This window comes from Leuresthes tenuis, unplaced genomic scaffold (assembly GCF_036924035.1).
Source record: "Leuresthes tenuis unplaced genomic scaffold, fLeuTen1.0.hap1 SCAF_10, whole genome shotgun sequence".
Lineage (NCBI taxonomy): Eukaryota > Metazoa > Chordata > Actinopteri > Atheriniformes > Atherinopsidae > Leuresthes > Leuresthes tenuis.
This window is the reverse complement of record NW_027325364.1, coordinates 35754709-35781177: the sequence shown is the minus strand read 5'-3', so window position 1 is coordinate 35781177 and position 26469 is coordinate 35754709. Positions and strand designations below refer to the sequence as shown.

The 26469-nt window shown below is 41.5% G+C and overlaps 1 protein-coding gene across 4 annotated transcripts; it reads right to left on the bottom strand.

Annotated features, from left to right (window-relative positions):
• Nucleotides 1-551: 551 nt before the first annotated feature.
• zufsp (zinc finger containing ubiquitin peptidase 1) lies at nucleotides 552-26469 on the bottom strand. Of its 4 annotated transcripts, none has more exons than XM_072394997.1 (12): nucleotides 26365-26469; nucleotides 23029-23532; nucleotides 22852-22953; nucleotides 22199-22258; nucleotides 20201-20311; nucleotides 19959-20068; nucleotides 17619-17787; nucleotides 15101-15289; nucleotides 13954-14119; nucleotides 13233-13393; nucleotides 1494-1714; nucleotides 552-1402 (listed from the first exon to the last, which is right to left on the bottom strand). In XM_072394997.1, the coding sequence occupies exons 2-12, from the start codon at nucleotides 23525-23527 to the stop codon at nucleotides 1355-1357; spliced, it is 1836 nt and encodes a 611-aa protein (XP_072251098.1). In that variant the 5' UTR covers nucleotides 23528-23532; nucleotides 26365-26469; the 3' UTR covers nucleotides 552-1354. The 4 variants fall into 4 exon arrangements, with proteins under 4 accessions (XP_072251098.1, XP_072251099.1, XP_072251097.1 ...); XM_072394998.1 differs by having other exon boundaries at nucleotides 23029-23539; nucleotides 26369-26469; XM_072394996.1 differs by having other exon boundaries at nucleotides 26369-26469.

Below are 26469 nucleotides of genomic sequence, written 5' to 3'. Positions count from 1 at the left end.
ATGAAATCAGTTCAGCCAAACCACACAAATATCACGATGGATTCATTGTTAAAGTCTTTGATTGTGTGGAAACTTTGGTTGCTTAGAATAAAGTCTCTTGCACAAGACGGGACAACTTGTGATCAGCTTTTTAAAATGAACTTTCAGAGCAGATGAACTCTGGAATAGAAAGATCTCCTACATTCCAGGTTTTTTTTAGCGCCCATCAGATCCTTCCCAAACTATGTGAGAAAGAACCTCACTTTAATATGGCACCTATCTAAAGTTACAGGATTTTATCTCTCTGTAGGTTCGGAGAGCTACTTCACACCCACAATTCAGCCCCTTCTTATTCCCACTGCTTTTATCACCGTTATAAATTCCTCCAGTCAAAGTCTGTACTACTGCAGCTTCTGTACATAACCAGAGTTTCATTGTGCACATTCACACATGCCACGAGTGGACAATTTTCTTCATCATTATCAACATCATATCAAAGATCAATAAATCACTTGAGGATTTCATGTAGCAGTATTAACCACTAAGGGATAAAATGAACAGTCTGAAGAACATTCAGCCCTCAAGCTTCAGTTCATATTCAGCAGAGTTATGCAGATAATTCAATCAAGCAAACCTGACTTTTGGGACAGAGCTGGAATGAAAATGCACACCCATATGGTTGCATAATAATCAACACACATTCTGAGAAAGTCATTCATGTTTGCAGGAAGTGGACAAACAGCTGAACAGAGACAGATGTTTGAGTAGGGTTCTGTTCACATCCCCACATGTGAAAAGGCGGAGGTTTCATAGAAGTGATAATACACATGAAGAAATTATTTTGGTTGAATTACAAACTTTTTTCCCCACAAAAGTAACTGTGACTTTAGAAGTACTGAAGAATGATTCTGTTACAAGTAAGGTTCACAGTGTTAACAAGCTGTGACCAACAGATTATCCAGCTGTGGCACTGTTTTCATATCCATAACCTTATTTCTGCTACAGGAAAACCACAAATACAGAAACATTTGGGTTTTCTTATGAGGGCAGTAAGTTTCCTGACAGAAGATTTCTGTCCCACACATCACCTGTAAATAACTGCTGAATGACAGTTTCGAGCTGTTATGCGATCATTCAGCCCAGGTGTGGGCAGATTAACACACTTTGTATGCTTTCTGATAATTTCCTCGCATAAACCACAGACTGAAAACTGTTACACATGGAGAACACAGAGTTTATTTAAAAATAAAAAACCGAACGTGAAAATATTTAGTAGCAAATGACAGCACGAAAAATAGTCCAAGGTCAGGACTGATCATCTATCTGAGCAGTAACCAAGTTAACACAGAGAGGAGATAAAGAAGAGGTTTTCTGTTCACGGGATCCTTTCAGCACAGAAGGTCCTGGAGTTCAAGATTCTAACCTGGAAAACAAAGAGGGCTGATTTACAGAACACATCTTTCATACTCTGCACATTTATACAACTTGAAGACACACACATTCACACAGTTCACCTGTTTGTCCTCAGCAGACAACACACCCTGTGCTGCTACCAGCTGGTATTGTCTGTGCTTCAGGCTTCTGGGGAACTTCCTGACATGGCGGATAGAGAAGGAAACGGTCTCCCTGCTCAGCAGCTTCCTGGTGTCTGACGCTGAGCAGGCAGGATCCAGCAGCAGCAGGCACAGGCTCCCATTCTTCTTCTGCTCTATGCCTACTATAGAGCGGCTGTGACCTGAAGGGGAACATGGAGAGAGAGTGGGATCAGGAAGTGGTGAGTGCTTGGACAGATTGTTTTCCATCCAACACTTTAAACAGTCAGAAAGACAGAATATGGAGGAAGTAAAACAAGTGCACTTGTGTTCGTGGGGTCCACTCAGGACATTGTGTCCTGGAATGCAAGATGCTAATCAGCAAAAACAAAGAGCGAGAGCTGATATCCAAAGAAAGATGATTACATTCATAGTATGCATACTTGAATAGGTTTGTTGATCTTTAGTCAATAAGCAAACAATGCCTTCAGTTCAGGATGTTAAAAAAAACTAAAAAAAAACTGGTGGTGTCAGTTCTTCACATGAAAAGTCAAACAAGGAAAAACAGAGGAGATGAATTCCTGTTCTGTGTAGCTGCAGTCACACACACACACACACACGCACGCACGCACGCGCGTGCACACACACAAGCAAGCATTCAAACATGAGTATTATCAGTCTGTAGAAGTTACACCATTCAGTGTCTCAGTCAGAGCTCACATTCACAGCAGCACTGTATTTCTTCTGCTCACAAGGCCACATAGTCCAGGGGAGGTAACACAGTCAGTCTTTTCTCATGACATCATATCACATCGCAGACTGGTTGTGGAAAACAGCAGTGAATAACATCCTGTTCAACGTGTTTAACTTAAACTTAAAGGAGCAGTGTGTAATAATTATAGTGATTTATTTACAGAAATGGAATATAATACATATAACTATGTTGTTAGTCCTATATAGTCACCCTATGAAACGAGTCGTTACGTTTTTATTACTTAAAATTTTGCCTTTTTATTTACATATACCGCGGTCCACCATAGACATACATACATAGACGCCGCATTGACTGTGGAAGGGCATGCCTAAAGCGCCGCCATCTTGGTACAGGGCTAGCAGAGGCAGCGGTGCATGAACTTGCGAAGGAAATATTAGCATGCTCAGGGAGAAAAACCTCAAATGGAGAGCTGAAAGACCGACTGGAAATGGAAATGGAATGGAAATACTAATAAATACTAATTTGAATATTTTATATAGGTTTTTTAAATAAAGACCTGAATACACCTGAACGTTTTCTGGGTTATTTTCGTTTTATCTATGTCTTTCTGTCATGTCTGACGTTTGACAAACAAATCTCGTGAAAATAGCTTGACAACTGAGACACACTTTCATTGTGTAGAAACACCATTCCTCCATAGATGTAATATACTGTAGGAGTGAGTGGCACTGTACCAAGATGGCACGCCCTTCTAGTGAACAGCAGCAGTCAATGCGGCATCTATATCTATATATATATATGTCTATGGTCCGCTCTACACAAAGGCTTAAGCTTGTTTTATAGTTGACACATCGCTTACGGCGCATGACGTCAAAATAACGTATTTCCGCCTGGTGTGCGCCATGTAAAGGTGGCACGGCGTCAAAATTTGTAACTTGGGGCGCACGGAGAACGACAAACCGGATGGACCAATTCGAAAACATGCTCAGACACTGCACTGAAACAGCATAAGCAAGTAATACAGCAAACTGATCTATTATTATTGCATCCTGAAAGGCAACGATAATTGCCAAGTGTGTCCATTGAAGCACACTATTTCATAACAAACAAACAAAGAAAACGTAAAAGTCCTATAACAATATTCTAAGTACTATATCGGCCTATTATGGTGATAACACACCTATAAAGAGAGAGAGAGATAGATAGATAGAATAAACAAAAGTGGAAAACACCCAACACCCGTACAGAGATACAGATAATAATATAATAGTATACTAGTAATAGTAATGAAAACGGTAGTAATAATAATAATAATAATAGTGATGCTAATGAATAATAATACGTATATAAATGTAAATATACAGTGAGAAGTAAGATTATTGCACACCACAGAGATTATTGCACGTTCTGACTGACTGACTGCCACCCGTCCTACACTCCCTCTGTCCTTCTGTTACCCCTCTTCCCCCCCAGTGAGAAGTTAAACAGTTTGCACCGGGGACAAAGGAGTTCCTCAGTCTGTTAGTCCTGCACTTGGGGAGAAGTAGCCTCTTGCTGAACAGGCTTCTCTGGCTGCTGATGACAGTGTGCAGAGGGTGGCTGGCATTGTCCAGTATAGCCAGGCGTTTGTGCATTGTTCCCCTCTCTGCCACTGCTGCCAGAGGGTCCAGCTTCGTGCCAACCACAGAGCCAGCCCGCCTGATCAGCTTCTCCAGCTTGGAGAAGTCTCCCTTTGAAGTACTCCTTCGTCAGCACGCAAAATCGTAGAACAGGACACTGGCGACCACAGACTGGTAGAAAATCCCCAAGAGCTTCTTGCAGATGTTGAAAGATATCAACCTCCTCAGGAAGTACATTCTGCTGTGGGCCTTCTTGTACAGCTGTCTTGTGTTACTCGTCCAGTCCAGATCTAGCCACAGCCCAAGATATTTATAGGTTTTCACAACCTTCACTTCCTCCATTCTTAACAGAACTGTTTTGGGACGGGCTCTGTCCCTCCAGAAGTCAATGACCAGTTCCTTAGTCTTTGAGGTGTTGAGCTGCAGATTGGACATGTGGCACCAGACTGCAGGGACAGTGGAGGGTGGGGTGGTGTGGCTGAACCTATCGAAGAAAGTGTTCAGGTCCCACATGTTGTTTTCCTCCAGCTTCTGCTCCACTTTTTGCCTGCAGCAGTCTTTTGCCTCCTTCAGGCAGCGTTTCACCTCCCTTGGTGCTGCTTTCATCTCCTCCTTGTCCTTGCTCCTGAAGGCCTTCTTCTTCTGGTTGAGGACAGCTTTGACTCCCTATGTTACCCTATGTTACCGTTATTTGGGTATCACCGAACAGTCTTGGTGGGGGCAACCACATCTGCACAGAAGTTGATATAGTCCGTGAGACAGTGAGTCATCTCCTCTATGTCCTCACCAGCAGCACATCCCAGTCCTTGGTGTCGTAGCAGTCTCTCAGGGCCTCCTCTTCTTGTGGGGTCCATCTTCTGATGGAGCGTGTGGAGACAGCCCGTCTTTGGACAAGGGGGGTGTACTGGGGCTGTGCACCAGGCTGTGGTCTGACTTGCCCAGTGGGGGCAGGGCAGTGACTCTTTATGCCTCCTTAACATTGGCATACAGTAAGTCAATTGTCCTGTTCTTCCTGGTGGGGCAGTTGACAACCTGGTGAAAAGCAGCCAGGGTTGAGTCCAGGGTGACATGATTGAAGTCTCCAGATATTATCATGAAGACTTCAGGATGTTGCATTTGCAGCCGTGCTGTAACACTGTGTATCCTATCACAGGCAGCGGCTGCTTCCGCCCTCGGAGGGATGTAAAAACAGAGGGAGATCACGTGACTAAACTCCCAGGGAAAATAATATGGCCGCAGGCTAACAGCTAGCAGCTCCATTAGGACATCACAACACTAACTTGACTGTGACTTGGCTGGGGTTACACCAATGATCGTTGACGTAGAGGATGAGTCCCCCACCTTTGCTTTTCCCACATGCCTTAGTGTCTCTGTCGGCTCTTACTGCTGTAAATCCCCGCAAGTCCATGTTAGCGTCTGGTGTGCTATCGGTTAGCCAAGTCTCAGGATGAGCAAGTTGCATTCGCGGTAAATTCATTGGTTTTCCAGAGTGGACAGCTCATCCATCTTGTTCGGCAGCGAGTTGACATTCCCCATAATCACAGAGGGAAGTGATGGTTTAAAATGCCTCCAGTTTTCCGCCAGCCTAGCCTTTAGTTTAGCCCCAGCCTTGCAGCCTCTGTACCTCCTATGCAGCTCCTCTGGGATGTTGTGCCTTTGTCCATGTGTGCTTCTTCTGAGAGCCAGCAACTCCTCTCTAGAATAAATTAGCTATTATGTAAGCAGTGGTGAGAATGCTGATCATTGATCATTGATGAATGCCGACGCAACACCGTGATGTCATCAACACCGCTCACACGAGCCATCGTGGCAACCATAGATATATACATGCGTCTGACACTGCTGTCAGACGCTTAGTTTATACTCCTCCATAACATTGACAGCGTCGATGTGACGTTGTCATTGAGCATTGGAAGTTCTGCGTCGAGGGAACACATTGCTTTGCAGTTCACCATGCTGGTAGGTAGGTGTGGCTGTGTGTTTGTGTGGTTTCAGGGGTTATAGCCAAATCCTTGCTTTTTCTTCCGGCCACAGTTAACAACAGTAAACAATGGCAACCGTGGTGGAGCAGCTGTATTTGCAGTTGGAGCTCATCAGTATTGAAGAAGAAATGCTTGTATTGCAAATGTTGAAGCGCAGGCAACAGAGAAGACGTTTGCGGAGGTGGTCTATACGACCACTGAACCGGCCGAGGCTGGGAACGGGGGAATTTCCAACACTGGTTGTGAATTTATTGGTGTGAATTTACAACCTGGATGAACAAATGCACTTTCGATAATTTTGAATCTCAATGAGCTTCTTTGCTGTATACAGCCAATTAAACCCGAAAAAGCAACTGTCGGAAATTACGTTCTGAGCGGACCAATCACAGCCCCTACAGCCGGCGTCTACACGATGTGTAGTTAGAATTTTTTGGAGATGCAAGTCTACGGTGTAGGGGTCCATGTCGACGTCGTAGCTACGACGTGGCTACATCGTGGAAATGACGGAGAAGTATAAACTACGTTTCGCATCTACGTGTCTACTTACTGCATTGGCCTATCAACGATTAAAATCATCACAATTCACTGAATTTTCAACCGATTTTCAAGCCTTTTGGGTTGATATAAATTTCAGACATATATTTGTGATACAACATAGATTGATTTGTTTGTATATATATATATATATATATATATATATATATATATGTATAATTTTTATTTATTTATATCATACATACATTAGAAATTGGATATTTAGACAAAGATTTAAGGTGTTTAAGGATAACTCAATCATGTGTTGTTGTTTTAAAAAAAAAACAACGTATGTCTTGATCTGCTTTTTACTTACATTTCGTTTTACTTTTTGACAATGTGCACTGCTATTAGTACTAGAGCAGTGTACACAAGAGAAGAACTGTTGGCACTGTCAAGGATTGGTCGCGGAAATAAACATCCAATTCCGACCGAGCTAAGAAAGCTGTACCGTGGATGCAGAGCTGGAGAAAAACAAAAGGCAAAGAGGGACAACAGGAGGTGGAGGTACAAGCCTTTTCTGCCTAAACGCTAACTCGCTACCAAACAAGCATGATGAGCTAGAGGCGCTTGTGCGGAACCAACGGCTGTATAAGGAAAGCAGTTTGATCCATCTGTTTGAGTTCTGGCTGAACGACAACACACCAGACTCGTGTGTGGACATACCCGGCTTCACAGCCGTACGAGCGGATCGTGACCAGAGTACGAGCGATAAGCAGAAAGGCGGGGGTATTATCCTGTTTTTTTTGTGTTTTTTTTTTAAAATCAGAGATGGATTAACCCCCACAATGTGACCGTTAAGGAGAGGATATGTTGTCCAGACATTGAACTGCTGTCAGTTGGTTTCCATGCGTTCAATGCACCCAGAGAGTTCCCATATACAGTGGTCATCGTTGTTTACATTCCAGCGAGGGCAGCACCGACAACGACATGTGACGTCATCCATGACGCCGTTGCTAGGATACAGACCCAGCATACTGAGGCATTCATTGCAATCACAGGGGATTTCAACCACATATCTCTATCCTCCTGCCTGACTGGCTTTGTACAGTATGTTGACTGTCCAACACGTGGAGAAAAGACATTAGACATCTGTTTTATGCTAATGTGAAGGAGGCTTCCAGGGCTGTGTCTGATCACAGCATGTTCTATCTACAAACCACATACAGACCTTATGTACAAAGACTTCCTGTTACAACCAGATCTTTCAGGAAGTGGTCAGCAGAGGTGTGGAGGGGCAGGAGGACCATCACTGGATACAGATTGAAAAACTCTCAGTCTGTGGAAGGTGATGTGGACAGAGCCAATACTACAACAGGTTTGATAGTGTGGCTTTTTCTACCTCTGCAGCTGTTCCCTCCACCCCCATCACTACAGCTGCTTCCACTTTACTGCTTCCAATGCCCAGCTGTACTTCCACCTCAATGGCAACTCACATCGCCAATCCTCCTCCTCCGCCTGAGTGCACCTCCACCTCTGAAGCAACTCTCACCAACAGGCTTCTTCTGTCCAGCCGTACCTCCACCTCTTCGGCAGCTTCCGTCACCAGGTCTCCTGAGTCAAGCTACACCTCCACCTCTGCGGAAGCTTCCAGCACCAGGCATCCTGAGTACAGCTGCACCTTCACAACTATGGCTTCTCCCACTGCCTGGCCTCTGCAGTTTAGCTGCAACTCCCACCACTTACCCTCCTCTGTCCAGCTGCATCCCCACCCCCATCTCTAAAATTGATAGCAACATCCCTCCTGTCGTCATCCCTCCGCTACAACCTCTTTGTCCATCTATAGAGGAGGTTGGAGCTGAGCTCAGGGGATTTCAGTCAGGGAGGGCTGCAGTCCCAGATGGAGTCTGTCCAAGGCTTCTGAGGGACTGTGCTGGTCAACTATCTGTCCCTCTTCAGAGGCTCTTCAATGTGAGCCTTCAGATGGAAAAAGTCCCGGTGCTGTGAAAAACTTCTTGTCTCATACCGATGCCCAAATTAGGGCAACCGGTGGAGCTGAATGACTGCAGACATCTTATGACATCTCATATCATGAAGACCTTGGAGAGACTCCTTGTTCGTCACATGAGATTGCAGGTTGCTGAGGATTTTGAACCCCTCCAGTTTGCCTACCAGATAGGAGTGGAAGACGCGATTCTGTACATGCTGCATTGGGCATATGCTTATTTGGATGTGCCTAGTTCATATGTGAGATTCATGTTCTTTGACTTTTCCAGTGCCTTCAACACCATACGGCCTCCCATACTGAAAGAAAAGCTTCTGAGAATGGTGTGGCCCCCTCCCTGACATCGTGGATTACAGACTATTTGACTGCCAGACCACAGTATTTCAGTATGGGGAGATGTGTTTCTGGAACACTAGAATGCAGTAATGGGGCTCTGCAGGGTACCGTTTTGGCTCGTTTTCTTTTCACCCTCTACACATCAGACTTCAGGTACAACTCAGAGTCCTGCCACATACAGAAGTATTCTGACGCTACGGCCGTTGTGGCATGTGTGTGCCATGGACAGGAGAGGGAGTACAGGGACCTTGTGGAGTCCTTCTATGGCTTGATCAAAAATAACTTTTTGCTCCTGAACACTACCAAAACCAAAGAGCTGGTGGTGGACTTCAGGAGATCTAAAACTCCATACCAGTCAGTCTGTATTGATGGAGGGGAGATAGAAACTGTTCAGACCTGCAAATACCTGGGGGTGGTGCTGGATAATAAACTGGAGTGGTCTACCAACATAGAAGCAGTGTACAGGAGGGGCCAGAGCCGTCTCTTCTTCCGGAGACGGCTCGGGTCCTTCAATGTCTGTAGTGATATGATATGCATGTTTTATCACACTATCATTGAGAGTGCACTGTTCTATGCTGCTGTCTGCTGGGGGAGTTGCACTGGAGACAAAAACTGTAGGCGCCTGGACAAACTGGTAAAAAAGGCCAGTTAGTGGAGCAACAGATGAAGAGGAAATTATATTCTGTTTTGGATAATAACAGACATCCTCTCCACAGCATCCTGGCAGGTCAGAGGAGCAGCTGCAGTGAGAGGCTCATCTCACTGTGCTGCAGGACTGAGGTTCAGGAGGTTCTTTGTCCCCACAGCCATAAGGCTTTTTAATAGTGACTGCTGACATGTTCTTCTCAAATTTATTTTATTTATTTCGTCATTGACTATTATTATCATTATTGTTTTTTTTTTGTATGAAATCAAAATATTTATAATTTTTTGAGCTACTCGACTAATTTGAATTTCAACCACTGGGTGATGAATAAAGTATTTTTCTATTTCTATTCTATTAATAGAATTGTGCATTTTAACATCAGGGAGGTGTCGCCGATGTTTTTAAAGCTTTATATAAGGGTTCATTCAATAGATACAATTTCAAATAGTGTACTTTATTATCATTTAGTGGGCACTGCGTTGTGTTAGTGAAATATTAAGATTATATGAGAATTTGTCATGACACTAACTTTGCAAAGATGGTAAGGAAAATTAAATGCTAATGGTGTCACTCCTTCATTTAAACGAGTTGACTGTCCAGTCCTGTCAAAGTCTTGTGGTTTAAAGTAACAGCTGCAGACGAATGAACGGTCCTTTTGGACAAAACTTCTCCTCTGAGTGCTGCTGCCCATGCCTGTCTCTTCTATTTATCTTTTGAAAACCTACACAAAACAACTCCATCAGAACAACGCTCAGTTCTCCATGCTTATGTAGCTACAATTCAGGTACATAACTTACGTTAGCAGTTAACGTTAATGTTAGTGCTATGAAATTGATTTAATAGATCATTTAGGAATAACACAGCCTGCTGAGCACAGTTATATACAGTGGCTGATTGCCAAATGTCACTTTCATCATCTTACCGATGTCTTTCAAACAAAAACATCTTGTTTTCTTGTCCTGGCGTAAGCTACTAATAAGCTAGTTTAATTTATGTTATCTTAAGTGATACATCCCATTCAACACGTTCATAACAGTTAAATGATATAAATCAACTTCTTACTTGTGAAATGTTATTGCAAGTTTATTTGTTTTGGCGTTTCTTTCACGGGAACATCCAAGCAGCACAAAAGTCTGGCATTTTGCCAGATGCACAGCTGTCAGACCTGCTCTGACAGTCTGACTGCTGCCAGAAACCCCGATCCAAGATGACGGTTGTGTTGACGCGCCTGACAAGCGGCATCTAAGTGTACATATCTATAGTGGCAACCATACTGGGGCCTTTACCCAATAATACCCAACTGTAGCCACAGCAGCCGCTACAAACCACGCCCATACAAACCACGCCCCTGTAACCCACATCTGCATTGCAAGACGAGACGACAATGGCGGTTCAGGTAAGACACATTTATATTTTTACATTTTGGGAAGATGTTGACGTTTAATGTAACGTTTAAGACATCTTTTGCTTAACAGAAAGAGCGTTAATGACTGTTTTTCAAAGACAGTGGATTCTATCTGTAAAAAAAACACATTGTTTCAAACTCAAACCCATTTTGTGTCATCTTTTACATGTGTTATGAAAATCAAAGTAATGAGTGAGCAAGGGATGATAACAGAAGCAGACTATTTGTATTTATTGTATTTGTATTGTTTATATTTTTAATCTTTATTTAACTCAACATATCAAACTAAATTGTTTCGGTAATATGTGTGTTGCTGTGGTTTGATTGAAGTGTGGTTTACAGTTACACGTTTCTTGTAATGCAGTCTGGTTGCTTTGGAAAGGACAGTAAGGCTGTTTCTAGTTGCAGCTGCCTCTTACTAGTAGACCAGTTCAAAGACCAGTTAAATGAGAAATCAGTTGTTTTCCTGATTTCTCATTTAGACACACAAAAACATTAGAAAATAGGGTCCAAGGTTTGAATTTGACTAGGGAACAGTGCAAAAAGAATAAATTGACCATAATTTGATTTTGTAAAAGTTTAAAAGTTATGTGTACACATGTATGCATGCAGATTTGAAATTAAATAGGTTAGCAAGATATTTTTACTTTAATCATTTCTCTTTTCAAAAAGTATGAGTTTTAATTGTATTTCATTCTCCTATAGACCAACATCACATTTCGGGAGGGCACCTTCCTGGCACTAATTAAACTGGGAAGTGGACACTTTTCAGTGCCCGAAGGTAGGGCCATACCATACCCTAATTCTCCATTTACAAGGCCACCAGAAGTCTGTGGTTAAATATAGAGGTAAGTCCAACCACGGGTATCGATAAGATTTTGTTAATAATTGTTGGATGTGCTTCTGCCAGAGGTAAATTCTGAAGTTTTTCTATTTATCATATTAACATATTTTGTATTATTACTGTTGTCAGTCTTTAACTTCTGGTTAATATCTTGTTAACTGCAACATGACAGACTACTTTAATGTCTTTTTGTTTACCTCATGACACAGGCAACAGTCCACGTCCTTTCAGCTGTCCATGCCATTGACAGAGCCACAGAAATGTACAACTGTGGACTGCAGTATGACTTGAGGATTGCTACAAACATAAGGAGAGTGCTAATACCTATATGTATTGTTTGTACATTATTTATGACAGCCTCTCAGCGTGAATGTCCTTTTACTAATTGCTATTTTCTATTTCATTTTGTCTCATCAGTGAGAAAAAGCTGCTATCTCATTTTATGTCACAACAGAAAATGGACACATGCAGAACAACTCAGAAGAGCTCTGGACTCGGAGGAGTTTTTGAAGAGGCTGTAGAACTATAAATATGTTAAAGTGAGAATGTTTGTTTTATTTTATTGCCAATAAAAGTTGTCTGAACGTTTAATTGAAATAACTATTGGTTCCAGCCTAATTGTTTCAGTGTTGAACTGTTGGCTGTGAGTTTCTGGTCATCGAGTTTCTGGTTGTCTACTGAGAGAGTTCACCTGTGTTATCTGCTGACACTGTGTGTGACATCATCAGCTAAGTTGTTGCCAAGCTACAAAAACAACACCCCAACCCACTGATGGAGACCTCTGAAGATTTCTACCACACCTTCCTCTCAGCTAAAGCATTCTCACTATTGTTTCCCTGTTTCCCTTTATTATTATTATTACGTAAATTTTTTGGCGTTTAACTACTCCTGCAATCTTTCACCGATTTCTACAATTTTGATATCAAATGTTCAGCTCGTTCAGGAGATGTCTTTTTTTTGGTGTTTATAACTTTTATACTTTTTAAACTATTCAACTTTGATTCAACTTTTTTCCTCATTCAAATGAATGGAAAGTGCTTTCAACTCTTCAAAATCAACTATTTCTGCAGATTTTCAGCTAGAGACACCATTCAAACTTTAAACGGGTCACAAGACATTCAGCTATTACCAATTGGGGCAGCTTTTTCAAATATTAAGCCAATATTGAAATATAACTGTTTCAAAAACATGAACAAATTTCAACTATTTCTCCTCTTTTCAACCCAACTACTTCTGCATACTTTCACCTTTCAAAACCATATTTATATTCATATCTAAACGTTCAGCTCTTTCAGGAGATAATTGCTATGACTTTTGGTGTTTAGAACTTTTACACTTTTTAAAATATTTAACATTTTATTGAAATTATGGCTTACAAGACATTCAGCTATAACCAAATGGGTCAGCTTTTTCAAATTTTAAGCCAATTTTGAAATATGATGGTTTCAAAAACATGAAAAAAACTTTTCGTCCTTTCATCAAATCTTCTGTTTTTCCAATAGGTTTAAATCATTCCACTATTGTTATTTCAACTTCAAATTCCTTCAACCAAGACTTCAGCAACTGATTTTTCAGCAATTGAAAGATTTTCCACTTTTTTTTAGCATTGTCAGCTATACCCATTCAACTTCATCAGCATTCTCACTGCTGTTTCGCAGGAACATTTAACTTGTGAAAAGTGCTGAAGCTGTCTACCTTGGTGCTGTAAGTAAAGTGGGGGCAGGTCAGTCTGAATGACTCGAGGGGGCAGTCTGCTGCTCCTGCCGGACTGACAGAAGTATTGCTTGACCCAGTCAAACAGGCGGGGGTGGGTATCACCGGCACCAGTTGGCTGGTGGAAGTCAATGATACGTGCACTGAAAACAAACACAAGCAAAATGTTACCTACTCTCATGACGATGTAAAGTCAACTCAGGTTGGGTTTGAAGCTCTCAATTTTTTACTACAACATGCAAAGCATGCAGCAAATCTGGTAAGCTCATGTCAGAGTTCAGAGGGACAAGCAGCACAGCTAACGACTTGTTCTGGGCACAATCTCATGAAAAGACGCAACACATACCAGACAGGCTGGGTATGCTCAGTTCTGTTCTTGATTATGAGCAGAATGATCAGCCTGTCTTATAAGATGCTGAAGCTCTAAAGCTTACACTCCAGGTCAACACGGTAAAGCTGCCTATCCAGTCAGCACACTTGCACTCACACACTGGATCTGAACTAAACTGCTGCATGTAAATTTAAACGATAGCCCTGTCTGAAGAAAACTGCATAAATCATTTCAATAAATCTGTGACAATAGCAGAAAGACAACCTAACAAATAAAACTTGTCACCAATGATGATTGAGAACTGGCTCTTCCCATCACATGACACAGACTGACGACAAATTTTACTATAACAGCAAAGTGCAGCTTGCCCACCTGATTCCAAGAGAGGTTAGAAGGATGTAGATCTCTGTGGCACCGATCCACCCCCGTGTTCCCCGTACCCGCTGGCTGAAATGGGATGCACCTTGGGGATCCAGTCCTTCTTTCCAAGCTTCTTCAATCATACTTTGCACCCGAGGAACAGAAGGCACTGGCTTTCCTGCCAGGGAAGGAAAGCATCAGGTGAATAGAACTAGACTGCGAACAGGTGAATAAAGCAAACAACAACAACATCACCATACAGTACAAACTTTCATGATTCTATACAGATAACTGGCCAAGTGTGGGCGAGCAGATGTCACACCAAAATGCTGTAGTGTAGCTAAAAGACAAGGTGTCATCAAAATGACAAATCTGTCAGTTTAAGTTCATTCAGGGTAAAAACCAGTGAGCAGATACTGATCTCAGAGCTACAGCATCACCAGACCAGAACACCACATAATGTTCCAGGAGTAAGCATCGTGGTTAACAAGACAGACACGTGCACTTGAGGAAACAGAGACTTCATCATCGACATTTAATGGCTTCTTCCTCAGAGCGCATGTTCTGTCTCTCACCTTGCAAGTCTGAATCTGCCCTGACAGTTATGGATAATCTGATAGATGAATAGAAGACACTAAATCTGTCTCAGAGGAAAAAGGAAATCACTTGATACACAATTTAATTGGTACATTATGGCACTTAGAGTATTCACACAATCAAGCAGATTTATGTGAACCAAGCTGAAGGACAGACTTCCTTTTGAGGATCCCTCAGAATATTTTAGTGAGGAGCCTCCCAGTTTTCTGATCTGCTTCTGTCTATTCCTACCACACCTTCTCTATGTGGAATGTCCAATTAATCAGTTTCATCGGTGCAGTGACAGTCACAACAAACTCATGATAAAAATATTGTGTAAACACAAATACTCTTCTCATTTCTTCAGCAGTTATTGTTTGCTGCCTTGATTTAGCTGAGAACAGGGCATGTTGACATCCGGTTGTTCAGAACTGACTGACATCATCCAGCTGGTCTCCACATAAATAGCAAAAAGACAATTATACAACTGTTTCTATTTCACACCACTTCTTTAGGTGTATACAACACAAAGCATGAGGGCAGGGCAGAGCTGATTTCAGGTCAGATATAATGCAGTGTGCACCTTGTAGAAGTGAAGAATATTCGTCTGTTCTGTGCAGGGACGATAGCAGCATCTGGAAGTTTCTGTATCCACAGCCCCAGCCTTGATCACCAGCTGAGGAGCAGTAGTGGTCGGTTTCAGCACTCAGCCACACATGGACACAGTCTCTGCATTCAGTCTGATAGTAATCATACAAAGCTCCGATGACACCTGGGCAGAGGTGAACAGAAGAGATCACACTCCAGTGATGAGCTATAATGACAACACACATGAGTGCTGGGACTAGGGAAGAGTGGATATATATTAAAATGATTAAAAAATATTTGCTATAAAACAACATGTTTGCAGCACTGATGATGTTCATCTCCTAAAATAAATTCTTAATGTTGTAGAGAAACACTGTGATGATCATGTGATTATACTTTTGGAGTTTAAGGGTTAAGGACCAATTATGAACCAGACTGAGGACATGGGCTGAATCTAACTACTGACGCTGTCTCAAAGGAACACAATGTGCACAGATAACTCATTATTTAAAGTACTGCTGGCAGAAATGAGCCCTGCAAGATGCTTCTTTTTTTAATCTAATACTAGATTGATCATCTCTCCCACGATGAAATGAGCTCGCCACAAAACTACCACAAGGGCTGACGCTGTGCTATCCCTGACCTGCACCCATCCCTGTCATCACCTCACTCAGCTTGTGTAACCTGCTGAATAAAGCACATGTGATCAGGCAGATGAATACGCACCCTCCCACAACATGATTTCCAGCAACTTCTCCTCACAGTAGATAATAAGAAAGATTAACCAAAAGAAGGAATGCTGAGGAACCGGTTCAGGATTAAGATGTGGACTGATAGACGGGCAGGAATACCCACTTCCTGTTTAACAACAGAAGAATTTGTCACTTTGACCTCATCATCAACTCAGTTTAATTTATTTACTGTATTTCCAAGTTACCTTTACTGAGTCTGTAATTTTCTATGGTTTTCCATTTTAATGTTAAAAGTGGATTTTTGTCAGATATCATTATTATTTCTTAAAACCTATCATATATTCATATATATATGTTATTAACCTAACATAATTATTCATGTATAATAAGAATTTGTGCTGTTTTCTACCTAAATCATTAATTCTTCTTCAATTAGCTTTACATATTAAAGCTCCAAATAAGAAGAGTTGGGATTGTTCAAAATTTCGATACGAAATATGTGCAGCACAAAAGACGTCTTCATTGCCAGTGGGTTAATAAGGCCACCACGTTCATCTTAATCCTTATTTTTACAAGTGTGTGAAGAGTTGTCTAGTCTCTAACTGGTGGTATGTTTTTGACACTTTTGTAGGAGAGATTTTTCCTTTAATTAATACTTCTATAGTAGATTTGATCAATCTAACTTTGTTGACTGGATATGAAACTCAGGCTTTTAAAGTTGCTGTAATTAAATCTCAAGTTAAAAAAAAAAAAGTTTGATTCTGATCTCGGTGATCAATTACCGATTTATATCCTATCATTATAGGGATTAAAGGAACTGCATTAGGCTGGTTTAAGTCATATTTATCTGATAGATTCCAGTTTGTTCTTGTAAATGAAGAATATTCCTCACACATTGGAGTAAGTCATGGAGTTCCTCAGGGTTCTGTGCTTGGACCGATTCTTTTTACTTTATACCTGCTTCCATTAGGTAACATTATCAGACAGCATGGCATAAATTTCCATTGTTATGCTGATGATACTCAGCTGTACTTATCTATGAAACCAGATGAAACCAACAGGTTGGTTAGACTACAAGCCTGTCTTAAAGACATAAAGACCTGGATGACTCAGAACTGTCTGCTTTTAAATTCAGACAAAACTGAAGTTGTTCTCTTTGGACCTGAGCGCTTCAGGGAGAAATTGTCTCACTATATAGTTGCTCTAGATGGTATTTCCTTGGCTTCTAGTTCAACAGTGAAGAACCTTGAAGAGTTATTTTTGACCAGAATTTATCATTTGACGCACATATAAAACTGGTTTCTAGGACTGCCTTCTTTCACCTTCGTAATATTGCTAAAATCAGGAACATCCTGTCTCAGGGTGATGCAGAGAAACTAGTTCATGCATTTGTTACTTCAAGATTGGACTACTGTAATTCTTTATTATTGGGCTATCCAAAAAATATCTGAAAAGTCTCCAGCTGATCCAAAATGCTGCAGCCAGAGTTCTGATGAGATCTAACAGGATAGATCACATTTCTCCAGTTTTAGCTTCTCTTCATTGGCTCCCTGTTAAATTCAGAATAGAATTTGAAATTCTTCTCTGTCCTGTCTCTGTCCTCACTGCCCCACCAGCCACTCTCTATGATCCATTGGTTTCCTTAGCTAATAAATGTTTTACAGATTAGCATTTTATAAATACTACTGTACTGAATTAGACTGTATTGCATTTCATCTATTTGAACTTGAACTTCTTTACTTTCTAAGTAAAGTGCTCTGAAATTATTTTTGTTGTGAATTAGCACTACATTTACATGAGCAGAACTGAACTGAAACACACCCTGAGTTCTGGTTCTGCCATCATCAACTCCGGAGGCCAGAGACTCCATCATGTCAGCCCTCTTACGGTGAAACTCAGCCGGTTCCAGAAGCCCATCGGCCACAGCTCTCTCCATGGTCCTCTCCATCTGTCGGTGGTAGCCTCCTCTACCATCCAACCCAAACTGCCTCTAAACAATGAACAAATGCAACTCACTTTGATTAAAAGTAAAGTGTTACAACCTGTTCCGAACTGGTGCTAACATCCATCCTGGGCAATTCAACTGGACTCAGGACAGGACATATTCAAAGCTGATCACTCAGACCACATTCAGAGATGGTCCAGTACACTTCTGGGCCACATTCTTACAACAGTGTGAACTAAGAGTCCTGGGCCACTTACTTCCGAGACATGACTCAGCGCAAACAGTGGAGTTCTCATTAAGATGTCTTATGTGTTCCCAGTTTCGGAAAATAATGCAATTTGTAAGACTTTTCCTGAACTGGATCACTGGGCACACTGATACTGTATCCATTGCAAAGCCTCTTATGACATTCTGTATTCATATCCAGCCACAGTGGTAAGCTTCCATGTTAGAGGCCTGGACACAGTGATCTTTGTTTTTGACCCTGTTGCCTTTTATTCATATTTATGAAAGTTTCTCTTTCAGAGACACAAATTTGATGAGGAAAGAACTTAATAGTTTCATTACAGAATATTAAATTGTTTCACCCTGTGGCTCCCCCTACAGATGTAACATCACTTTTGTAAAAACAAATATTTGTCTGAACCCTGCACACACACAGCTATACACATGAATTTGATTTAGAGGTTACAAAGACACGTCTAGAAGCTACCATATACGTCAAGAGGTAGTGTATGGCAATATTACAGGACCTGTGTGACGTAATGCACATTATATATATTACAGTGTAATGTATTGAAGATAGCGCAGCACATTTTTGAAAGATTTTGTGGTCAAATTTGCAAAAAATGACCAAACTTTTTTGTTTGTCTGAAATAGAACTGAGGAGCTAACTGAGGCTTAATCTGTGAGACAGAGGTGATAACGATAAGGTTAAATCTCATGTTCTCAAGCAAACAGATAAACAGAGCTAATCAATTATTTCTTACTGATAACTACAATGAAGCATTGTCTTGGGTCAAGTTGCTGCATATGCCAGTTTTTTAAAACTTTATTTTCAATGAAAACTGTCTTTTTCCCCCAAAACTTAACTTGTACTGGCGAATATGTAATTTTTTAAAATTTTTGTTTTATATGTTAAAAGCATGTTCTTATCTAGTTGCTGGTGCAAAATGTAGTGCCATAAAATGAAAGGTTGGTGTATTGCAAAAAGAGTGAGAAGCACAAACTTCAAAACTTCTCCAGTGAAGTTAACCACACACTTATTTACTTAGCTCTGTGTCATACAATTTGTTGCTGACAGCAACATTTTCTATCTCCAACAAAACGCATGCCTTAACGTTGCACTGGACATCGCTGTGGCTGTTGCTGTGCTGAGCACACACAGCTGTTGCAAAACACTGGTAGGAGGATATGGTTACACCATAACTTGTGTAGCTGGATGTCATCATCCATAGTTCCACCTGTACTGTCTATGAGTGCAGAGGAATGTAAGAAGTTTATAGTCACATGTCGTTATTCAATGGAATACCAGCTGCTTACAGATATCAGGGGTGGACAGCAGGCTGCAGTTATAAAAATTGACTTACAATAGCAGCTATAATTTGGCTCCATGTTCAGCTTCAATTACTCTTCTTCCCTCATATGTGTTATCTAATTCTGAACCAAACAAACAACAGATTTGAATGTAGTCAAACTGAAGAGTGAAGACTCTCCTGGAGGAGTTAATTTAACAAAGCGCACCTGATTAACTATCTTATTATATCACCTGAACAGGTTCATGTTTGCATGTTGTGTGTTGTCTGCTTCTGTGCGGTTGATGAACTCCAGGCTGCTGATTATCAGCAGCTCTGCTTGTTTGTGCTGCCTGTTTGATTAAATGAGCTGGCTGATTCTGTGTTTGTAGTTCCGAGCAGTTTCAGGAAGTCACCTGCAGAAGTGAACACTCCCATTGGCATGTTTTCTGATTTGTTTGGTTTAGTAAATTTGCCCCTCTGTGTCTGGATGATGTCACAAACTCTGACTCTGGTGCTAATGTTTAGTTTAAATGGCATAAAGGAAGAGACCGTAGCCTAAAACGACAACAATTTCAAACAGTTCACCCACTCTGAATGACCTGCTGCTCAGAGTTGGCTCATTTACCTTTTTTGTCCCAATCTAATTTGATAATTAACAGAATATTTGATTGTGTTTTAATATACTATCAGATTCCAGACCTGTAGCCTCTTAAACTGCTTTCTCTCCTGCTCCTCATCCTCCTGTTTCCTCCTCCTTGTCTCCTCTTGCTGAAGCTGTGTGGCTAGCTTCAGATCTGAGTCATGGCTTCCTGCGGCAACCAAAAGGAAATGATAAGTTCTAAATGTATCATAACATAGAAACAAGACAAATAAAATACATTTAACATGGAAGAAAAGTGACTTGTGTTGCTGTAGGGTTATATGAATGAGAGTGTACCCACCTGCACAGTTCACAGCTGTGTTGTGGTCTAAATGGAGTTCAACATGTTCCTGCAAAGAGAAGCTGTCACTGCAGACAACTGAGCACATAGGGCACTCAAATCTTCTCTCTCCTAAAAAACAAAATGAAAGCTGCATTCAAGTCCTGTTAGAGCAAGAAGATTCATACAACTCAGCTGATGGACCGTGAGTACCGCAGGAGCAGACACGGTCAAAGTTTCTGTTACTGAGAAAAGGTAACTGAGAGGAGGACAGAAAGTTACAAATGAAACAGTATTCTCAAAATTTTTCTCTGTTTTGTACAAATTTGGAGTGAAAAATGCAAAGCATCAGCAAATAAAAGTTTAAACACCCCAAGACATTTGAGCTTCCAGATACAAACACAAGAAATCACCTTGCCTTTGGAAACTCAAGGTGTTAGCAAAAGGTTTCCAGGCAGCCATTTCTTCAGTTTGCAATGTAATTAGAAAACAACAGTCTACAGGAACAGACCTTAGAAAACAATTAAAGGTCCCTGAACACATCACCCAGACAAGACAGTGCTCAGACTTGCTTATCTACTCAGACGCCACCGAACAGGTGATCATGTGGGAGCCAACTGTGCCGTGGGAAGAGCACATGGAGGAGGTGCATGAGAGGAAGCTAGAAAAATACAAAGACCTGGTGGAGGAGTGCAGAAGCTGCAAACCAATTGAAGTGGGCTTCCGGGGGTTTGCTGGCCGTACAATCTGCAAAGCTCTGGCAGGACTTGGAGTTACTGGAGCTTTCAAGAGGGGAGCCATACGCTCCATCACTGAAGTCACAGAAAAAGTCATATGATGGCTTTGGATAAAGAGGGCGAGCCCGTGGATGAGTACTGCTGGAATGCAATCCGGGACTTGAGAGGTCAAGGAGAGCGCTATGCATCAGCCACTGTTGTCACCATGAGCCTTTGGTGGTGGTGGTGGTGTTACAGTGAGGGCAGGTGTGTCTAGTCAGTACAGAACTGCCCTACACTTTGTGAATGGTACAATGACAAGCCCATACTACCTGAATAACATCATTAATCCAGTCATTGTGTCCCTGCATGAACAACACAGGCCTAATTTCATCTTCATGAACGACAATGCACCAGCTCATCGAGGTCACATCATAAGGGAACGGCTGCTGGAGACTGGGGTACCTCAAATGGAGTGGCCTGCACTTTCTCCAGACCTGAATCCCATAGAAAACCTATGGGATCGGCTGAGTTGCCATGTAGAGGCTCGTAACTCTGTACCCCAGAACCTCAATGACCTGAGGGCCGCCCTTCAAGAGGAGAGGGATGCCATGCCTTAGCAGACAATAGGTTGACTCGTGAACAGCATGAAACGTCGTTATCAAGCTGTAATTGATGCTCAATGGCACATGGCAAGTTATTGAGACATCGGCATTTATTGTTGCGGTATACCCACCACTGTTAGTAAATTATTTGAGATGAGGAAATCACCAGTGCATGCTTCTACCTAAATGCCCTACTTTCATGATGTAATATCACTGTAGCATGAACTTTTTACATTTTCCATAATTTTCACCCGAAAGCCAAATATCCCTAACTTTTTGTGAGTAGTGTATTAATGTGTGTTTTTTCTGCTCTCAGTGTTCAGGAGGAGCTTTGTGTTTGCCAGTTCAAGAGATTATAGACAGGACATGCAGGGCTGAAGGTGTTGTTTTAGTCACAAGAGATTTTCACCTCATCAGTAGGATTTTCACAGGAATTCAAAATAACAAAATTTAAGTATAATATTTTCTTAGATTTTGACAATAAAAAAGCCAATCCATCTAATTCATAATTTTCTTTTTAAACAAATAACTAAACTCAAAATAAAAGTGTAAAAATATGTAGAACCGGTTGCTGTAACTGTTCCAAAGTGTACAAGAACAAAAAGTCTGAATAAACAGCGAAACTATGTCATCAATCTGATGTCGTGCAGGGACTCACACACAGTTCATTTACAGTGCCAGGTAACCAGGCAACACACCTGAGAGGCGGCCAGATGATGCTGATGTCACAGCTGGTGAACACGCCTCCAGTGTCAACCCTGAACAAACAAACAATCAGACATGAACTGTACACATCATGCAGAGCAGGTGTGTTCCAACAGTGAAACTATTTGTTAAGACAATAAGTTGTGTTTAAACTGGTTTTTAGATCAAGGTACAAACCTGGAACTATGACAACATGAAGTGATGTTCTCACACCATCCTGCTGGCTGTGTTGGGCCACTTTCAGATAAACACCACTTTCTAGCTTGTTGTTTCTGACTGAACCATCAGCCCACACAGCAGGACAGACGGTGAGCTGCTAAATGGTAAAGGAACTGTACTTTTATAGTGCTTTTCTAGTCTGTTTGACCACACAAAGTACTTTCACACTACAAGCCCCTTTCACCCATTCACACACCCACAGCATGTCTTAGTTTATACATATACTACTAGTTTGTTTTTGTTTTTTGTCACATTCACACATCGGAGGCAATGTGGGGTTCAGTGTCTTGCACTTCAACATGTAGTTCAGGAATGGTATTTATGGACCTTAAAATGTGACAATTGTACATGTTGGCTGTGTGCTGATGGCAGCAGACGATGGTCACTGAATGGACTGTCCCGTAAATGTTAGAGTTAAAGAGGTTACCTTGGTCTGAGTGCTGGTCCTGCAGATGTAGCTCGACATGCTCCTGCAGGATGAAAGAGCTGCTGCACACCAGAGAACACATTGGGCAGAAGAAAATCTTCTCTACAACAAATCCAGAACAATTCCATTATATGTTGGCTTTAAGAGTTGAAATGGGGTTTTAATGTGTATACTTACCTCTTTTTGATAGAGGCAGCAGCTCCAGCTCGGCTTTGTTGTGTTCAGAATTGATTTCATTGGCTCCCTCCCTCCAGCAGCCGACAGAGCCCTGCATGGTTTTGGGGCCCTGCGCTGTCAGAGCTGCACTGCTGGGTGCAGTCTCCTCTGGCCATGAACCTGGTACCACTGTGATTCCGCTGACAGCAAAAGCAGCGGTGGATGTTGCCCCAGCCGTATTCCTGCTGTCCCCATCTGTGCAGGATTTCCCGCTCACATGGACAGCAGAATTTGTTCTGGCAGCGGTACCTGAAGCACAGGTGAGGTGAGCTGGCTCCTTCTGTCTGTGCTGCTCCTCAGGATGTGCAGATGTTATGTGGAAACAGAGCTCATCGTAGGACACTCCAGACAGACCACAGAGTGGACAGCTCAAGTCATCTTCCAGGTGGCTGAGAAGGAGATGCGTCCTCATGTCCTCCTCCAACATCATCTCCTTACCACAGATTTCACAGCTCAGCATGGCTGCTGCTGCCTACACACACACACACACAGAAATGGATAATTTTAAATTCAGAACAATCACAGGTCTAGTCTCACAGCAGCCCTGAGGAGCGGAGAAATCCAGCCATGTTCTTATGCCCTGGTCAGCAGTGACCCCTACTGGCTGCTCTTTAGGTGGAACACTGTGAATTGGACTTTCCTGAAAAAGGTTCATAACTACGTGAGGTTGCCGCCATAAGTTGCTCCAATCTCTATATTTCCTTTATTAAATTGTTTTTTAAATGTACTATAAAAAAGTTGAAGTATTACCTTCTTCAGCATAGACTATATCTATCAGACAATCCTGTACCACAGGAGATGGTGACAACGTGTACAACACTGGACAAAGTCAACCCTCTGAAAAATAAATTAATTGCTCAGAAGAGGCTGTAATTCACAGCTGTGTGCTTTAAAGCAGACTGAAAGAAATTGGTAAAGAAAATACCATCAACTTGTATGTTAGACCCAATCCCAACCAGACTGTTCAAGGAGGTTTTCCCCTTAACTGACACTTCCATATTGGATCTGATCAATCGGTCTTTGTTGATAGGATATGTACCTCAGACTTTTAAGGTTGCTGTAATTAAACCTTTCCTTAAAAAACCTACTCTTGATTCAGAAGTGTTGGCTAATTATCGACCTATATCCAATTTCCTTTTTTGTCTGAAGTTCTTGAAAAAATAGTTGCAGCTCAACTTTGTGATCAGTTACATAGAAATAATCTGTTTGAAGAGTTTCAGTCAGGATTCAGAGTGCATCATAGCATAGAAACAGCATTGGTGAAAGTTACCAATGATCTCCTCTTAGCCTCTGATAGCGGACTTGTTTCTTGTCCTGTTGGATCTCAGTGCTGCATTTGATACGATCGATCACAGCATTCTGTTACAGAGACTTGAACATGTTATTGGGATAAAAGGAACTGCATTAGGCTGGTTGTACATGTATCTGATAGCCTCCCATGCATTGAGCAGGGCTACATAAATCATCTTTCCCTGGTGTATTGTTTCCTGAAAAGAGACTGACTGTGTGCTCTGTCCACATGGTGATAAATATTTGTCGGACCCCAGAGGATCCTCACAGACTCCTGAGGATGATCACATTTATGTAAAAAATAACAGAGTGAAAGCACAAAGCATGAATTCTTTCTAAAACATATTAGTGGAATTAATGAACGTCAACGCAAAACAATCATTAATCATTAATAAAAAGTAGGAATGTCTACCTGTACTGACCAGCTGTCATAAAACTGTGCAATCATTGCACCACCCAAGCATAATTAGATGCCCCACATCCCCTGTGACTTGTCTCCCTCCACCTCCACCTGTGCAAATAGGACAAATCCTACAAACTGAATCATTGGACATTAAATAAATGAAAGAATAAAAACAGAGAGCTAATACAGTCCTTCTGACTACCTTCGATTTGGTGGGTATGTTAGGGGCCCTAAAGATGTACACTGCTGGGTTTAAAGTCAAATAACCAACAGTTCTCATGTCTTGATTGCCAGTTATTTCTTGTTGTGCTTCAAAAAATACAGATTGAGTGCATTTGACATATTTAGGGAACTTCTGTAAACTGCAGCTGTGTCAGCCACCACACAGGTATGAAGTGCACACCTCCCACTTTTCCACTGTATGGTCAGTCAACTGAAGTACTGAATGTTAACATTGGTGATCTACACTTGCAGACAAGCTCTTAAACATAAACTCAATAAACATGAGCCTAAAGAAGTATATTTAACTCTGACACGGTGGACTATTGAAGAATACGAGGAGATCTCTGCAGTTTTTGTACAAATCAAAGTGAAGGTAATTTTACAGTCAGTTTTCTCTGTGATAAATGTCCGTCTGGGTTCTTGTAGCTGAAATATAAGCAATGAAAAAAATTAAATGGATTTTTTTAAAAAACAAACTGAGACTAAATCGTGTTTATGCATTCTGATGCAGTTCATTCAGCTCTGAGGTGAAATCCATGCTGCTTTTTAACAAATGCTGAACAGATGTCCCTGAATCAGCACTGAACTACGTTTACCACCAACAACCAAAATCTCTTCTCTTCTTTAATAGAATGCATTCTGACTTTTAGATGAAGCTTGAAACAGTTTCTGCTTTCTACTATTTTTTCTGTAGGCTACTTATCCATGTTAATCACAACCCTAATTCCCCAAAGGGCGCTGTTAATATATGGCATATTTGGATTCAGGACTAAAAAGTGTATCTAACACAAAACAACGCTAACCCTAATGACCACAAATGACAAAATACATTAAAGACACTTCTTGTCGAGGATAGCAGACTGGAGCCACATGTCAGTTCCAGCTGTTTCCTGGTGAATATACTTCTGATGTCAAGCTGAGAAATAGATGAAGACTTAGCTCTCCAACTCTAAATAATAATTTAGTTGTTTTATCATTATTATTAATTATACTAATACCTAATCATACGAGTGATCTTTATCATACAACTGTTACCCTATCACACAGGAGAGAGAGGCTGCTGCCTAACTTGGACCAGCTGCGGTAACATACAGTTAGGTACAAATGGAAATCCCTCCATAAGGTTTCAATGAGCCTGCTTACAAACACATTGTTACATTAAAAAAAAAGTAAAAGACGTGTCTCGGCACAAAAACATGTCATCAACGCTTAAAACCGCAGCAGTGCGGTTAAGGGGCAGGCGGAGGAGCGTTCAGCTGAATGAAAGCGTCCTCTTGTCGGTGGGGCTGACTGAGAATCCGCGCTGTGTGAAGGAGCACGTGGAGCAGAGCAGCTTCCACTGCTCGGTCACTCCGAGCGGTGGAATTATGTGGAAAAACTACTCACGTTTCATTAAATCCGTCCACAGACTTCTTCTCGCGACTGTTATGAGTCTGTTTTCGTTTCCTCAGCTTCGAAACCGTCAGTAGTCTACAAATTAAACTTCA

What these genes read in the sequence shown, in the direction of transcription:
- zufsp (XM_072394996.1), bottom strand. An exon ending in ACTTTACTTACAGCACCAAG is followed by an intron (nt 1,715 to 13,232) that starts GTAGACAGCTTC and finishes GTTCCCCTTCAG; the next exon opens with GTCACAGCCGCTCTATAGTA. An exon ending in TGTCTGCTGAGGACAAACAG is followed by an intron (nt 1,403 to 1,493) that starts GTGAACTGTGTG and finishes TTTGTTTTCCAG; the next exon opens with GTTAGAATCTTGAACTCCAG.